Source organism: Sinohyriopsis cumingii, chromosome 4 (genome assembly GCF_028554795.1).
Source record: "Sinohyriopsis cumingii isolate HCF-2022 chromosome 4, ASM2855479v2, whole genome shotgun sequence".
In the NCBI taxonomy this organism is placed as follows: Eukaryota; Metazoa; Mollusca; class Bivalvia; order Unionida; family Unionidae; genus Sinohyriopsis; species Sinohyriopsis cumingii.
The window spans coordinates 47,017,776-47,036,835 of NC_142964.1; the positions used below are offsets into that span (position 1 = coordinate 47,017,776).

General features: G+C 34.6%; 1 protein-coding gene across 1 annotated transcript; it reads right to left on the minus strand.

Moving 5' to 3' along the window:
* Positions 1 to 1,350: 1,350 nt before the first annotated feature.
* On the minus strand, positions 1,351 to 16,718 carry LOC149801102 (uncharacterized). The gene is made up of 4 exons (XM_089954258.1): positions 16,636 to 16,718; positions 11,747 to 11,883; positions 11,156 to 11,233; positions 1,351 to 1,938 (listed from the first exon to the last, which is right to left on the minus strand). The coding sequence occupies exons 1-4, from the start codon at positions 16,658 to 16,660 to the stop codon at positions 1,567 to 1,569; spliced, it is 612 nt and encodes a 203-aa protein (XP_089810384.1). The 5' UTR covers positions 16,661 to 16,718; the 3' UTR covers positions 1,351 to 1,566.
* Positions 16,719 to 19,060: the final 2,342 nt, after the last annotated feature.

Here is a 19,060-nt window from a genome sequence, read left to right on the forward strand (position 1 = left end):
GCCATGTATAGCCTATCACGTGCTGCAAAATGGCGTTAAACCCCACAACAACAACAACAACCTTCCAAGTTTCGTCTATGGAAATATCGCTGTCATTGATTTAGTATGATCTATATGGGGTGGCACACTGTGTGGCCGCATACGGTATGGGTATTATACATTAATTTCTAAAATTCAATCAAACCGCCAGGAGGTTATCTGCTTATTCGCTCATAAGTGCCTACAACTTGTTATATCCGAAGCTGACCTACAAATAAAATGGATGAAGTAGATCCCTGAGATGTGAGATACTGCTGCCGGTACTTTAAGGGCTCCACCAGAGTATTGTGGAGACCGGTTTAAGATATCAACTATGATCACCAAGGATCGTATCTCCTGGTCTGTATCCTTGAAAGATGCTTACTTGCAAGTGTGACAGTCTAAACAACATGAAAATCCGTGTTTGTCTCTACATCTCAACTAAGTGGATGATATCTAAATTTGCATATGGGAGCTGAAATTTAACTATGACACATTTAAGGGATGTCAATATATACAAATGCATTTATTGCTTGTTTAATATGTTGATGAGCTGTTAAAATGTAAGACCTTTTACATCGAAAGGCTTTGTGTGCAACATTCTTTGAAGACACTGTCCACACTTGGAAACCTAGTGAGATTATTCTGTTTGTTGTAGCGTAGCCTAGAAAAATTATGTATGTACAATAAGTAAATAATCATTCATTTGAACTAACACAACAAGAAAACATTTAACATTATACATGATTTAGAACAATCTTTTAAACAAGCCTATTCCGCATCATGATTTCATGTTACTGTCAGATTGGAAGTTGCAAAAACATAAAAAATTGCACTTAGAGGAAGTAAACAATACATGTCGTTGTACAGTTGCTAAAACAACAAATAAAGGAACAAATTCCTCACATACAATCCAGTACAGATTTAATAAAAAATGTTTTCTATGCTTTGGAATTCTTTATCAAGAACTTTGTTTGTTTGGCAAACATACTATTTTAGAGGGGTTATTGCGCGACAAAACAAATTATAGAAATACCACGTCGAAGAAGTCTCTATCCGTCCGAGATTTCTCTCTAATCGGGTTTGACACATGTGTTTGCGTCCTCGTTTATCTACCTGGACACCCTTCTGCTGCTGCCTGTTTACCGCTGGCGGTCTCTTACATCCAAGGCATAATCGTAAGTCAGTTGATATGCCATAAGTCTGGTTCTGATGTTGAAACGTTTTAATTTTCACAGTACTACCACATAATATAACGAACTGTTAAAAGCAATCCCAGCTGCGATTTCCGTGGCTCATATCGCATGCTGAAGTTTCAAGACAAACAAAATCAATTCTTAATTTTTTTAATATGTCATAGGCCTTTATTTTAATTTCCTGTATCAACCATCTTCTTACATTTGTAAATTATTTGGAAGAAATTTAGTGAAACTCTGAAAGTACAAACTTGTATACAGTTTGATAATTGGAACTTGTATCATCCTATATAAATTGATTAAACTCGCATCATCTGATGCTGGAAATTGGAGACGAAATGAGCTGTACTTGTTACTGTACCGTTACCGTTGTCCACATCTGTTGACCATAAGTGGCTTGAGGAATGCGTATGCCATTATTGTCTGTAAACGTATTTATTGTGTCGTATGGGAATGGAGAGAGACTATGTCCATCGACCTGTTGCAGTGTGGCAAGTTTTGCATTAAGAGCAACATTTCGAGCAGCCTTCCAGATTGCACAGACTGCAAAACATATTGAGCTGAAACTCAGGATGCCGTTGAAAACAGCCACGACTACGGATACGACGTCAACCGCTCCTGAATAAGGATATTCGTACGTGTGCATGGGTATGATAATTGATATGATGAAAATTGGGAAAATGGTCATGAACCACAAGATACTTAGGATACAGTTAAAGTGGACCTGCAATTAGATAATATGTGTAAGAAATGAGAAATATCAAAAGCAAATCAATACATCGTTCACCCCCAGACGAAGTTCAATTCAATTCAATTGTTTCTTTTTATAACCATGTATAACCTTATACAGTACATACTAAAACATTACGTGGTCAATAAATGTGATACATAATACTAAGAAAAGCTCCGATATTTTAAACAACAAAAGCTGGAAATCAAAGGATGGAAAAGTATAAACCATCATATAATAATGTACCCTAAATAGAATATGACTTATTTTCAACACTTCATACATATGTTTAGGTATTGAACATAATGATTTTTTCTCTCACTAGAACTTGAAAACTGAATCAACTTGTACATGTTTGGTTTATCCCAGAAGTTCGTTTTCATTAACTTTATTCTACACACATATTTATAATCCAATAAACTTTCAAATAAGTGAAAACAAATTCATACGTGATGTTGCTTGAAATCAAGCGACATCAACTGCTTTTATGGTTGTTATTTCAAAGTAAACGCGATCATTGTGTCACTTGTAAACAAATATTCCACTCAGTTTAATTTAAGTATTTGCTATTGTTGCTAAGCGTAAGCAGTTTGTGAACGGATAGCACACTATTGTTAGAAAGCTTAATTGAGAACATATTTGTTAATTTTTTACACAATATGTTTTTTTTTTAAATTCTTCTCCGTATATAAGTAGCACCCGATTTAAAAATAACCCTATCTCACATAACCTTCTAAACGCGATATTCTTATTTTAGACTCAATACAGAATTTAATATGTGCTAAATAGGAAACGGAAAAAAAGGAATGTCAAATGCTAATAATTAAAAGGTCTCAAAACTCATTTAGTAGAGCGAGTTAGGCGAAAGGAGGGAGATAACATTTGTAGTGTAACCATTATATACATGCATGCAGATATTGGTGTCTGTCTCTGTCTGTTGGTATGTCGCCCTAAATGACAGATATGTATGCAAAACAGTTGCATGTTTTTTCCAATCTAATACACTCAATAAAAGTGCAAAAATTGAGACCGTACATAAGTCAATGCGTACATTCCTTTCATCATATATAAATATGTCTGGGCCGTATACAAATTATATTTTTGTTTTTGTAGAGATTCAAAAGATGCATATATGTGCCATTTTTCATCAATCATTTCCCATATACAACATATATTATTTTATATCATATTGTAAAACGTTATACATTTTTACATGGGTCATCTTTGCTATTTCAGTTAAATATATATTCTAGCTCGATAATTGTAGTACCAACGAGGGATATTGAACACTCTATCTCTTTTGTTTTATTTTAATATTCCAAAATTAGGTAAATATTTTAAAACTTGAAAGGTTTCCAGATGAGTATGCTTTCTCCTTTCAATCCAGTTTAAACATTTTAGTAATGCCTCATTTTCAAATATGACAAGATAAAGTCCCTATGTAATCGTGACAAAATGATACATGCTTGAAGAGGCTTCCCAATTGTTCTAAAAACGATTTTGGTAGATACTATATATAGCTGACTCTAAGGAGGTCTCTGAGCCATCTAGGGTGAGAGCATTGTCATTACAGTGAAATAATATATTCTGTGTTTGTAAATTTAATTCTTTTAATAGTTGGATGTTCTGAATCGAATGAGTTAGCATCTCCGCACAAAGGGAAAAAAAGCATCGAGGAATGAGATCACCTTGTCTAAATTAATTATTGATTTTAAACCATTGCTGTAAGCGTCACTCTACATCGAGTGATTACATTTTGCTCTATTTATTTACCACCAAACACTAACCTAGTACCAAACGAACTCGATAATCTTGTTCAACAGCTTCCCGCACCCTTTGTTTTCCTCGGGGATTTTAATGCCCATAACATTTTATGGGGATCGAATCATGTAAGTGACAGAGGTCACAAAGTTGAAGACTTTATTTCTAGACACGATCTGTGTCTATATAATACCAAAACACCTACATATTTACACCCAGGCACGGGTACATACACATGCATCGATTTGACAATTTGTTCTCCTTCGCTGCTTTTGGACTATGAATGGAAGGTCGCTGATGACCTTCACAGCAGCGATCACTTCCCAATCTCCCTTGTAAATCATAACTCTACAATTGATGAAGTAATTCCACAATGGAATTTAAAGAAGGCCGACTGGGCCAAATTCGAAACACTCTGTAAAACCAGGCTGAATGAGGATACAGTTTTCAATGTTAACGACCCCATTCAGCATTTTACATCTATTTTAACCGACATTGCAGAAGAATCTATCCCCAAGTCCTCAGCAAACTGTAAAAGAACCCTAAAACCTTGGCTCACTAAGGAATGTAAGGAAGCCATACGGCAACGCCGAGAAGCCTTGAAAAAATTTAACAATCATCCGACGCCCGAGAATTTAAGTAAATATCGTATTCTCCGGGCCAAAGCTCGCCGCACAATCAAAGAAAGTAAACGAGCATCATGGATGAAATATGTTTCCTCTTTAAACTCTCGTTCCTCAATTAAGAAAGTTTGGGACACGATCCGAAAAATAAACGGAAAGAGAAAACACAATTCTTTCCGACATCTAAAAGTGAACAATAACAATCTTAGCTCAAAACGTGACATAGCAAATGTTCTTGCTGATACATTCTCTAAAAATTCGTCATCATCTAATTATTCCGAAGCCTTCCAAAAATTGAAAACTCAAAAAGAAAAGTCACGTTTAAAATTCACATCCAACAACTCGGAAAGCTACAACCAGCTGTTTTCACTATCAGAACTTATGGAGGCTTTAGACAAGGCCCATGATACTTCCGCTGGGCCTGACACAATACATTACCAGTTTTTAAAACATCTTCCAGAATCATCTTTAACATCTCTTTTAAAACTCTTCAATGATTTATGGATTACTGGTAACCTACCTAAAATATGGAAAGAAGCAACAGTAATACCAGTTCCCAAACCCGGTAAAGATAGTGAAGATCCTACCAACTATCGACCTATTGCACTTACGAGCTGCATGTGCAAAACAATGGAACGAATGATCAATTCTCGGCTTGTATGGTACCTGGAAACTAACAATTTAATATCTCCTTTCCAAAGTGGCTTTCGTTATGGACGGAGCACCAATGATCATCTGGTTAGACTAGAAACATTCATTCGCGATGCATTTATCAAGAAAGAACATTTAGTAGCGGTTTTCTTTGATTTAGAAAAGGCCTCTGACACAACATGGAAGTACGGGATACTAAAAGACCTGCACGATCTAGGTCTAAAAGGCCGTCTGCCCTCTTTCATATACAACTTTCTCTCCGACAGAGAATTCAAAGTACGAGTGGGCTCTACCCTCTCCGATCTGCACGAGCAAGAGATGGGTGTGCCCCAGGGCAGTATTTTATCTGTGACACTTTTCAATATCAAAATTAATAACATCACCAAGTGTTTGACTCGTGGTGTGGATTGCTCACTATATGTTGATGATTTTCTCATATGTTATCGGTCAAAGCACATGCATACAATTGAAAGACAACTACAGCAAAATATCAACAAGATTCAAAATTGGGCTAGTACGAACGGTTTCAAATTCTCGAAATCAAAAACGGTATGTATGCATTTCTGTCAATTACGACGACACCACGATGAACCTAAACTCACGCTGGACGGAACACCTATTCCAGTTGTTGAGGAAACAAAATTTTTGGGTATTATCTTTGACAGAAAACTGACTTTTATTCCACACCTAAAAAACTTGAAAGCCAAATGCTTAAAAGCACTTGACCTACTTAAAGTAGTAGCGCACACTGACTGGGGTGCTGATAGAAAAGTCATCCTAAATTTATACAGAACGTTTATTCGCTCCAAACTAGACTATGGTTGCGTTGTGTACGGTTCTGCCAGAAAATCGTATCTTAAAATGCTTGATCCAATTCATCATCAGGGAATAAGACTGGCTCTGGGAGCATTTAAAACATCCCCGTGTGAAAGCCTTCTAGCTGAGGCGAATGAACCACCGTTATCGCATCGTAGAGAAATGCTTTCCGCACAGTATGCTCTCAAATTAAAATCAAACCCTCTGAATCCTGCTTTTTCGGCTGTTTTTCAACCCAAATACAAAACTTTATACGAAAATAAACCAAACGCCATACCTTCCTTTGGCATTAGAATATCATCCAGCCTTGACACTACAAATATAGATCTTTCAAAAATTCAGAAAACATCCATCTCCGAAACACCACCCTGGCTAATTAAACAACCAAAAGTACGTTTTACGCTACACGATGGAAAAAAATCCGAAACAAACCCTTCTATCTTCCACAACTCTTACCATGAACTCCTCTCCGAATTTAAAAACTACACCAGAATTTACACTGATGGATCAAAGGATGAGGAAAAGGCTGCTGCAGCCTTTGTTTGTGGAAATCACACAACGCAAGTTCGCTTACCAAATGGAGCATCAATTTTTACAGCCGAAATCAGAGCAATAGACCTCGCTCTGCAACATATAGAAAAGAACCGTATTTTAAACAGTATCATCTTCTCCGACTCGCTATCAGTACTCCAGTCACTACACAATAGAAAACTGGAGAACCCATTATTGAAAAACATACTCGTAAAAAATACCGAGCTGAGTGTCTCCCACAATATAATATACTGTTGGTTACCTAGCCACATTGGTATTAAAGGTAACGAAAAAGCAGATCGCGCTGCTAAAATGGCCCTTACTCAAGAACCATCTGATTTTAAAATACCATATACTGATTTTAAACCTTGTATCAGAAAGTTCTTTCGTCAAAAGTGGCAGGCATCATGGAATGATGCTGCAAATAACAAACTTCATGCAATCAAACCAACTCTAGGAGAATGGACTCCTTCCTACAGAACCATTCGTAGGGAGGAGGTAGTCATTGCAAGAATCCGAATTGGTCATACTTATATCACCCACACCCACATACTAAAAGGTGAAGACCCACCAGAGTGCGTTTCTTGCAATGAACCATTCACTGTCAAGCACTTTATGATAGAGTGCTTTGACCTACAACCTACGCGCGATCGTTATTACGTTGTGCATGACCTGAAAGAACTTTTTGATAATATAAACATCACTCGTATTATCGAGTTCTTGAAAGCCGTAAATATTTACTCTAAACTCTGACTTTTATGCTATCACCTTGTGCAGTTTTATGCAATATATATACCGTCCCATTTTAATACCTATTCATCTTTTTTACATCTCCCGTTGATCGGGAAGCTTTATTTTGCACCGTTACCATCTTACCGTTTTTAATTCCAACCATTTGTTCTTTTATATCGCTGGTCGATATAGAACCTTTTATAAGTTTTAAAAGATTATACAAGTAACACTTTGTTTGGCGCTAAATAGCCTAAAAGTGCTGATGCGCCGTTAAAAATCAATCAATCAATCAATCAATCAGCATGTTTTTTCCAATCTAATACACTCAATAAAAGTGCAAAAATTGAGACCGTACATAAGTCAACGCGTACATTCCTTTCATCATATATAAATATGTCTGGGCCGTATACAAATTATATTTTTGTTTTTGTAGAGATTCAAAAGATGCATATATGTGCCATTTTTCATCAATCATTTCCCATATACAACATATATTATTTTATATCATATTGTAAAACGTTATACATTTTTACATGGGTCATCTTTGCTATTTCAGTTAAATATATATTCTAGCTCGATAATTGTAGTACCAACGAGGGATATTGAACACTCTATCTCTTTTGTTTTATTTTAATATTCCAAAATTAGGTAAATATTTTAAAACTTGAAAGGTTTCCAGATGAGTATGCTTTCTCCTTTCAATCCAGTTTAAACATTTTAGTAATGCCTCATTTTCAAATATGACAAGATAAAGTCCCTATGTAATCGTGACAAAATGATACATGCTTGAAGAGGCTTCCCAATTGTTCTAAAAACGATTTTGGTAGATACTATATATAGCTGACTCTAAGGAGGTCTCTGAGCCATCTAGGGTGAGAGCATTGTCATTACAGTGAAATAATATATTCTGTGTTTGTAAATTTAATTCTTTTAATAGTTGGATGTTCTGAATCGAATGAGTTAGCATCTCCGCACAAAGGGAAAAAAAGCATCGAGGAATGAGATCACCTTGTCTAAATTAATTATTGATTTTAAACCACGGTTAATTATGTTCAGTTATATTGAAACTTTATTTAATAGTGTTATAAATCGGCTTGAAAAAAAAAGTTGGAATGCGTTGGTAAAAATTAGAAGCTTTTAATCTTATTCAATGAAATAATATAAAAAGCAACATAACCAAACGCTTTCTAAACATCGTTCAAAAGAACAAATTCAGTTAACCTACATGCTTTCGATTAACAAATAATGTCATAAATAATACGGATATTCTCTCTTATTCAATTGTCGCTGATAACGTTTGGTTTGATTAGTACTTGCAACTGATGGAAGTTTATGTTGAAGTCGATTTTCACAGCATTAAGAAGCTAAATTGCATTAATTTATTAATAAATAAATGGGTTCTCTGCTTTTAAAAATTGTTGTGGTTTATCTCCTTATGAGACGCTTATAATAGCACATTCCATCTGAGTTTATGATTCCTCACCATTATTGAAGACAAAATGAATCGCTTGCACAAAATAATCACTAATAGCTCCACATAGGACTTTCAAGAACTCTCCTGCATTCGATATTTCCATCGACTTTCATTAATAGTTAAATTTTACGATTTGCTGCTGCTTTGGTTAGTGTAATTATGTCATTCGTTAATTTTCATTGTGTGTGATGTAAGTTAAGGACATCTGTAATTTTCATTTAAATTATAAGATCAACTATGTCTATATGGTGATTGAAGTCTAATTTATTCATTGTCTAATTCAGTTTCCGTTAGAATGTCTAACTCATTTTTTGTGAATGTTCCGTCTCGCTAAATTAAATTTAGGACTTTCTTATTTGTAAAGATTCTATTTTTCAAATTATATAAATAGTTTGAAACCATTTCCTAGTCTTCTGTCTTAATTGCCGTATATTCCACCCCGTCTCCTTTAGAGTTCTTGACACGGACTTTCACTAAATGTCACGTTATCATTTCTAATTCATGAATATATTTATCCTGTTTTCCTGTTCTTTAAATGTAATATCGTTTGCAATTTTCTCTTTATGTTGAGTTTGTTGTTCGTTATTTGAAGCATTAGAAACATAGTTTCAATTTTTTATTATAAGAAATATTTAATCTTTAAAAGAGAATATCAAAAATTGGAGTTAGTTCTAAGTTACAATTTGATGCGAGAGAAATATATTTGGTCCTGGAGTCGGGAATTGAATCCATCACATTCGTTATGTAGACTAACGTCTTGAAGGAATGATGGTTTTAATTCCAAAAAGGTATGTGTTGTTCTGTTTTTTGAAAACTGGGAGTTGTTTAGACTCGAGAATGGTCAGTTTTATAGCCTTGTTCTACGTATTGTAAGTACAATAGCTGCAACCCGTCTATATACCGTCCCATTTTAATACCTATTCATCTTTTTTACATCTTCCGTTGATCGGGAAGCTTTAATTTGCACCGTTACCATCTTACCGTTTTTAATTTTAACCATTTGTTCTTTTATATCGCTGATCGATATAGGACCTTTAATAAGTTTTAAAAGATTATACAAATAACACTTTGTTTGGCGCTAAATAGCCTAAAAGTGCTGATGAGCCGTTAAAAAACAATCAATCAATCAATCAATCAATCAATTATTTTCGCGGTAGTGTTAAAAGAGTTACAAACAATATCTTTTTTCAGTTGTAAGATTGATGGGTGTTACTTATGTTCGCGTTTGTACAACTTTGCCTTACTTCAGACATGCATATCTCGAACGCCTGTTTATCGTTTTTAAATGCATATTATATATTCATTCTTGCACATCCAGAATGAAGTATTTTTAACTCTGGCTCATTTTCATTTCCTCGCTTTCAATAACTGCTAACGTTCGTGTAATTTCGTCTATTCAAGGTTAAAATCTCGAGAAAATTGGAAATAACATTTCTAGTGGCTGTTGGCTCTATGCATTGCGTTGTTATCCTAACATCATATATAACGAAATTGCAGATATTCTACATGGAAGTGACATAGAGGTATGCCAATATTTTCTACACTGTGATATAGGCAAATGGACATCACTTACTTTCATTGATGCCACAAAATATGTGGAGTTCAAATTTAAATTGGATTAACAGACTGCAATCACAGTGTCTTAGTCATTAAGCTAACTTTAATCTTGGTTAATGTAATTCTTCTTTTGTATTTTGTCTGTTAGATTTGTTTATGCCAACGAGAATGATCAATGGATTAATATCTTGTTTCTTTCGAAATTGCTATGCAAAAGCTAATTATATGCGTATCAGAAATAGAGTGAATTCTCTAACACTTTTTATGTATCCGATAAAAAACATACCTCAGAATATAATTATGGTCAAATTTGTCACCACATGCAATTTGAGACATATATAAGATACAAAATTTTCCAAAGTAGGACGAACCGTATCAATATCATTCTCCTGCCTTCGTGCACTGCTAGAGTCTCATCACTGTATTCTTGGATAAAGTGGACTGAGTGTCAATGAATGACTATTAAGAAATCTCTTCGATTTTTGGGATGTGATAAAACACGCCTCGAGTAAACTGAAGTCGTACAGTTTAGACTAGATGAGGTAAAAAGACCTGGAGATAAAACTGTTAAATTGCGCACTAGTTGTGACCAGTATATAGGCTTAAGACTCGTCATAGTCGATTATACGATATGAATAAGAAAGAATATGAATCAAATATAGTGTACAATCTACAGATAGGGTTTGACACTGGATCAAAGGCAGTGTAGCAATAGGCTGAGGTATGGAATCGTTGATTTCTTTCTACCGATATTATATCCTTTCTTGACATGCAATGTAACTCTTAATATCTACATCCTAGTGTAATATTAGAAACATAAATATAACTAAGAGAGTTAATATGGTGCCTGTTTGTGGAGACAGATGGACTGTAATTGGCCGGCTAGGTGTTATTGTTAAATCCAAATTCATCCTGTAATTATAGCTTTAATATACAATTCTGTTTGGATAAGTATGCTCTCTAAGTCAATCCGCCCTAGGCTGGACTCGTTGGTAGAATTTCATTTGTCTCAGAGAGAGAGAGAGAGAGAGAGAGAGAGAGTTTTCTACAGCATCGTAATACGTACAAGGATGTGACGCAGGTTCTGGTAATTGCATTGCGATGCAATCCAGAAGATGACGAAAGCAAATGCAGGCAAGATGGGCTGAAAAAATAGATTGGCAAATTTTAAGATTGGCTGGATTTAGTGTAGGTTTTGGGACCTGCAGCTCTCCCTCTGGTACAATCACTAATGCATAAATATAAACAGTTTAATATACATACGCGAATGCATTCATTAAAGAATTATACTGCACTAACATGAAACGTGTTATGCATATATATATATATATATATATATATATATATATATATATATATTATATATATATATATATATATATATATATATATATATATATATATATATATATATCGTGTCTTTACTTTTTGTCCGCGATTCAGGTTTTTGGAGGTTTTTCCTACTTGACTTTGACTTATTTCTTATAGCAAACAATATATTAAGTACTATCTGAGTTTGGAGTCAGTCGCTTTCCAGTTAAACTAGGAATTACCTTGGAATAATAATAATAATAATAATAATAATAATAATAATAATAATAATAATAATAATTATTCTATGTACGTGATTGCCCATGCAATGATGATAATTTCTTACCGACAGGTGAATCAACATGAGAATGAAATGCGACGTTGCTCCACAAATGATGATGCCAACAACTAGATTAACAACTTGGATTATGTGATGTGCCACTATCACATTCTGTAGTATGCGATTCACTTCCATTTCCGCTCCTAATAAAGGAAAGAAAACATTTAACAACTGAAAAAAGACGATGTTACCAATTCTCTAACGGCATCAAATGTCATATCGTAATATTGTGAATCATCATTACCACAGTCATCGTGAGGAAAGGAGTTACTTTAGAAATTGTCATCAATAGGCATTTCTCGCACTTATTATGGCAGGAAAGCAACTCGAATGATACTGGTCAAGATTATAAACTATTTGAATGAGCATCTGGAAAAGACGCAATGCACTTGGCTGTTCGTGTTGATGTTTGTGAGCGATGATTTAATTTGAAAATGAGATTGAGATCCATGAGTATTTAGACATCAGAGACAGTCGAAAAGTCACATAGAATATGTCATCTCTTTTAATAATTAGAAATAGTATCCACTGAGGTATGGTGACAGAGTACCGTGAGAAGCAAATCACAGTGATATCATCCAGGTATAACGTCCTGGAATGAATTCATAATAATCCCTAAATAGTATTTCAGTAAAGTCAAAATACAAAATAATATCTCTGATCATTCTATGTTGTCTACTACTGAAAACAATGCAATAAAAAAAAAAGATAATAAGTCTAACTTAGTCTTTTCCTGGTGCGAGTAGTGGATAAGGATGTGATCATTTTCCTGCGAATCTACTACTAAATGGAATGCTAAGTAAAACATAGTTTTCACTCATTTAATTGTATGGGTCTATATCTGTTTGAAGCTTATGTGGTATTTTAGGAAAAGTGTCCATCACTCTTGAAAAGTGTACTAAAGATAGTAGTCAATACCATTTTCTGTGTCAGGTAAGTATGCGCCACTGTGACATAATTTACAGATGTGAAAGGAATATACCATCAAAAACACGTGTTTATGCCAAAAAACTAAATATATACTCTTAGAAGTCCAAAAGATATTTCGACGTTCTCGTGAAGATTCCACCTAACACTTGTGATTTACTGCATTCCATATATGGTTGCGTCTACCTATATACATTTTAGTATTTTCTTTGAGTATACCACTTCTACTAATCACCTCATCATATTTATATTTCAAGATATTATCGACAGAGATATGGAATCAAAAGCGTTTCAATCACTCAGAACTTTATATAATCGGTAAAAGTTGTACAGGAACACATTTAGATTCTGTGTCTATACATTTTAATTATTCTAAGACGGACCAAACTTGTAGCTTTTAGAGGAAATCCAAGCAATGTAAGTCTGTATTTCTGCCTTCAGGCCGAGAAATGCGCCCAGTGTCTTTTATTGGGGAAGCATTTTCATAAAGAACTCTGACAAATTATATGTATATTCTTAAATTTAAGTAAAATTGTACCTGTCATTGCGACATTTGCGAGCTGTTGTTTTAATCTTCTTTCTGACACATTTCATACCAATGTAGGATTCAGCAGTATTCATTTATGGTAGTTTCAACCATGTTGATTTGATGGAAATAATGTTAAAAGGTGTCAAAACACGAGATACTAAAAGCGGACGTATTATGAGTATGGGTAAAGTAAATAACAATGATAATAACCTAAAGGATGTATGGAAGAAGACGAAAAATAGATAGCATGCATCCATACGTGACATAGCAGACTTCGGCGATTCTCGGGTGTGATTATTTTGGTTGCTTATGTTATTCTTTTTCAAGAATGTTTGATTCCAATACAAACAGATAGAGAAGAAGACGAAAGATAGATAACATGCATCCATAAGTCCCAAAGCAGACGTGGGAGATTATTTAGTGCACTTATTGTAGATGCTTCTCTTATTCCTTTTCAATGACGACAGGAAAGATTGATTCCCATGCAACCAGATAGAGACACAACAGAAGCATCTGCAGCTTTAAAGGATGCATTTTCAAACTAATCCAATACCTAAATAAAACTGCCTGTTGTTTACTTTTACACAATGCATAATGTATTCAACATTGTAGTCATTACTGAGAGGAGAGAGTTGTTGATCATCATATATACACGAGCTTTTAAGGGTCCCTAGCAAAATTGTCCATGAAAATTTTTAAGTTTAATAACAACTATTATAGTGTGTATCTACTGGTAAAACGTCGCTATATAGTGTAACTTTGTCGGTTTTGAGAAATTTATATTTTGTCTCATGAGCAACGGTTATCCTCGTCAACATTTGTTGCTATAAAGTGTAGCTTTGTCGGATATGAGATATTCATATTTTTTGTCGTATGGGCCACAGTTACCCTTGTCAACAAATCTAGCTATATAGTTTAGCTTTGTAGGATTTGGATATTCATATTTTATTTCCAAATGGGCAACAGTTTTTCTTGTGATAGTGTTCAGATGTTACGTTGTCAAATGTCACCAATTAAAAGAATTTATATATAACGGTTATCAATTGTACATCAAGAATATGCTCATTGGGACTAGTAGACTACATGATTATGTTAAATACGACCTGATCTAAAAACTGGACATTTAACGTAACGGACTGCATAACAAGGCCTGCAACCTGAATATTGATGATTTACACAGAATTATAACTCTTAGCTTAATAAATAATTTGAAGAGGAGCAATGCAAACAGTAATATAAACATTATTTCTGATGTTCAGCCAAAACCTATGCCGGTTATCTCGACTATATTTAAGAACGTTTGAGAAAAGAGAGTCCATTTCATTACACATATGTCGATTTTGACATAGCAGAAGGAGGTTGTGTATATATTACAATGAATGGGTTCGAAATGAAACTCTTGTATAAATATATAAACAGCAGTATTTAATGCATAATTTGTTTATTATGTGAAATAATAAGTATTCAATACATCGGCTATAAATGCCGATGTACAACATGCAGACATACAGTGATTGGTTCAATAAAAGAGACATTAGAGGATATTAGATAATTCGAAAAGTATTTCTTCAGCCCTATAAATGTGTATACAATATTGGAAAGGACGGTTTCAAAACAGAACTGCTTACAGAAAAAGCAAAGATATATGCTATTCATCATCTTGTGAATATTAGAGTTATGTATAAGCTTACATGTGTACATGTAGCTACAAGGTCGAAACAAACGACCTTTAACGTAACAAGCATGTCACATATATGAAAGTGAACTAACTGAAAAGAGAATGTGTTGACTGTATTCACATAGACATACATAACGCATATATTCCGATATTTCAGATATCAAACTGTCATAACATTATGTTCCCAAAACCTGTCTATTCAGTAGGTAATTTATTCACCAAACGGTCATGAAAATCATATGTATGAAGAAATGCAAATAGTAATGAAAGAACGGTTATATTATATTAATATATAAATGATTTAAAAGTGATAAATTCGATAAAGAAGGAAGGAACGTGATTTGTATATTTCAGTCGTTCTCATTACATGTATTTTGCATTTTGTGTTCCAAATTTATCTGTAATCATGTAACATAATAGTTTGATCGATGCATTTCGCAAGTAACACGATTCATGGATACGGACGTTTAATAGATGGGTGGCCCTGCCGGACATAGAATGCTGAGCGACTTAGTGGGTTCTCGGCGGATAACACCCATGTCCATATATGAGATAAAAGATATTTGACTAGAAGCAACTTAAATATATCTCATTACTGTCACAAGTGTAGACCAAAATGTCCCTGCTTAGCTAAACGTGTATACCTCAAATCAATCGAAAAATGGAAAATATGACAACCCCAAGTCGGAAGCTGAAGGTCTTAGGTGTCCTGCAGAATGCGATGCTTACATTCCCGATAGATTAATTTACCCGCAATATTGTGTTTCAGTGTGTGTGTGTGTGTGTGCTTGTGTGTGTGTGTGTGTGTATGTGTGTTCTGTTAAGCAATATTTGTATTATGCTAGTTATCATATTTGTTTCATAATTTTCATGTAATAAGTACGTATGTAAGAAAGATCTATTTGTCTTATTTAATAACCTTAGTAAACTAATCTGTCATTATAAATCAGGAATGAGAATGGTAACAGTATACTTACAAATGGATGTATACGGAAAATAAGAGTACGTGTGTAAAAAGGTGTACACGGAAAATAAGCGTACATTTGTTTTGTTGTTGTAGTTGTTGGGTTTAATGCCAGTTTTCAGCACAAAAAATATACATGGAGGCCAGAATACATGGTAGAAGAAGAAACATGGAAAAGCCCGGAAAGAACCACCAACCTATGATAAGTTACTGGCAATCTTTCTCATATACCCACCAATGGTCAAATCAGAGACTCAAAGCCACGCAAACAGAGGTGAGTATATGTGTAAATAAGTGTATACGGAAAATAAGCATGTACATGCCTTCCATAATTTATGTTTGTGCAAATTAAAACAAATAATTGCGTAACAAGTTCTCTTCTAATGATTTTCTGTTTCATATTAACAGTTTAGCGCAAGAATTTATATAGGTTAACGATTATGACAATTATTTATATCTCTCTTTCATATTTGTTTAAAATAATCTGTTAATTTCGATTTCTTGCACATATATTTGTATAAAAGACAAAAGTGTGATCATTATATGGCACTTAAGAATTATAACTTTCAAGCGTTCATGCAAGCAATTCGTTTTTCACTTGACAATTTGATTATCTGAAAATTGTGGGCCACATTTAATCAACCTCCTCTTTGTTTCTTCTTACGTGCTTGAAGTGCGAATCGTTTGGTCTATTCTCTACACGGACGAATATAAACTTTGTTATGGAACACCACATAATGCTCGCTTTTAACATGAAAATAAAGCTGAACATTCTTTACAAAATTGTCCATACTTACGAAGTTGGTCATACTGTAAGCTCATGGTGGTAAATATTTTAATTCAGTTGCTCCAATCAACAAATTTAAAAATTGGATCTGTAAAAATACAGGAAATTCGCCTATTATTCTCAAAGATGAATTATTGTTGTTTTACAAAATTCCAACATTGGTAAATGCGATTCAGTCTATTCACTAGTGGATCGCACTGCTATATCAGTTTTTAAACGGTACAGAACAGACAACATACATTGATTATCTCAGTGGATGTATGACTGAATAATTCTGTGTTGCGTATTCTTTTGTGATTTTGATCAAGTTGATCAAAATAAAGGCCAGGATAGAAAACAAGAATATTGACTATTTAAATCAGTAATAATTTCAACCAATCGTTTACGCCTTCCGCTTTAACTAAACGATACAGTTGTCATAACTCAACGATACAGTCACCATAAGTTACGTTACAGTGTATATGCTTTTGGACCTGTTGCTCGCGAGGACGGAATCAAGTAGTTTTATTCTCAAAATCATATTATTAGTTCGATTTTAGAACTGCTCTTAATGAACCAATTCTAATTTCTTTATAACCGTAACAACAAACATCGCTGGCAGCCAATATTAAAATGACATCGTTTCCGTTCTACTACTGAATATGTCATTATATGAGTACATTTGTTAATATTGGAGATTGGTGAATGTAAACAAAATATAAATTAATGCCACATCCACACAATTTAAACATTTTTGGAATGAAATAATATGAATACACATACCTTTATCTTCTTATTTCGGCAATCGCCTTCGTGTAACTGCGCAACTCACTACTGCGTATTTAGAATGGATAGACCAATAAGAGGCCCAGTAATATTGGGAATGAGAGAGTATTACATAACAAAATTCCGAAGATCTCTTTTTGGTTTTTGTGTGAAATTTAATTTGTAGCTTGGTTAATATATATTTTAAATTTCTTCGCTCCTTTACCGAGACGCTGTGAAAGATCGATAGACAAGAATGTGATTTTAGTTTAAATATTATAACTTTAATGTACTTCAGATCCATAATTAATCCCTTTGGACCCTCCGTATAACGTGGGTAAGTTATCGATTTAGAACAGGCTATATATAAAGCTGGGTAGTTTGTACTGAACGAGAGGAACATCTACCTAGAGACAAAGATAAGTGCTTATAGTATTTGGAAAGCCAGATTTCGTGTTATCTTTAAAGCGCAGAACCATAACGGGGTGGGGTGGGGGAGAAAAACACTGAGTTCCGGTCAGGTTTAGAAAATGATATAAAAATCTTGTCAACACATTTAGTTGATGTCTAATTCATGTTTAGTGCTTTTCAAGATTTCCAAAAATGTGATACATATAATTGAACACGTATATCTTGTGACGATATTTATTTAAAGTAGTCTGATACACCCTTATCATACTCACAGTGAATGATTGCTCCTTATGACGGCTTGTGACACGCATGAGAAAGTACGTCTAACGAATATTTATTTCAACAAGCGTCAGCTTCAAGGACTATGTAAAATGCAATTTACATGATAGTACATATTTGATCAGTCGGTCTTAAGCAGAATACACATACATGCACTTGTGTATGTATTTCCAACCAGTGAGAGCGAAAATGAATTTGGACTGGATTAAAACCTTGAAATAAAAATTACATCCATTAACCTGCAAGAATATGGTTCGTAGGAACGATATGTGATTTATCTACAGTGTTTTTCAAATATACAAAGTTCCAAACCATGTCGACATTATACGCGGAATTTTTCGGTTACGTGGTACACATACTGTGATGTATTAATTGTTTGGTTGTTGTTGTTGTTGTTTTTTATAGACTTACTATAATATTCTAAACATTGATTATTAATAATCAAATATAAAATTGTTTAAAGGCATCTCTCATTTTTTCTCTCGTCCTCTCTCTCTCTCTCTCTCTCTCTCTCTCTCTCTCGTCCCCCTGCGGGTCCGGGGTTGTAGAATTGGCCCGACGTGCCTCGCTCGTGTCCTAAAAGGCGACTAAGTAGAGACAACCTGTTTGCCGTTGGTTGCGTCCCGTGTCGGGGGAGGAAAGGTTCCTGGTAGTTGAGCAGAGGCTTTCCATGCAATACACTACTTTGGCCTCTACTTCTCTTAGACGGGTGGTCGGGATGGGCCCGGTTCCGACAAATCGGCTGGTCACGCCGAGCCCTTGGAAGTCTTTATTTACTCTCTCACCTTCTTTATCTTTCTCCTTGTATCCCTCTTCATACCACCTTTGCCCCTATATTCTATTCCTTTATCTTTCCCTTTCCCAAGTCTTAGAAGACTTCCTAGAAGGCGGTGGCTTAACGGGTCAATCGGGGGGTAAATTTACCGACCCTAGAAATTGCCGACTTCAGGGTCAATCAAAGGTAATTTTATCAACTGAGTATGGCATCTGTGTATCCCTGG

Excerpts from the sequence above, each read along its gene's own strand:
- LOC149801102 (XM_089954258.1), bottom strand. The coding sequence starts at position 16,660 with ATGAGCTTACAGTATGACCAACTTC. Across the intron at positions 11,884-16,635 it reads CTTACAGTATGACCAACTTC|GAGCGGAAATGGAAGTGAAT; the intron begins GTAAGTATGGAC and ends TTCCTTTATTAG. Across the intron at positions 1,939-11,155 it reads AGAACCTGCGTCACATCCTT|GTCCACTTTAACTGTATCCT; the intron begins GTACGTATTACG and ends ATCTAATTGCAG.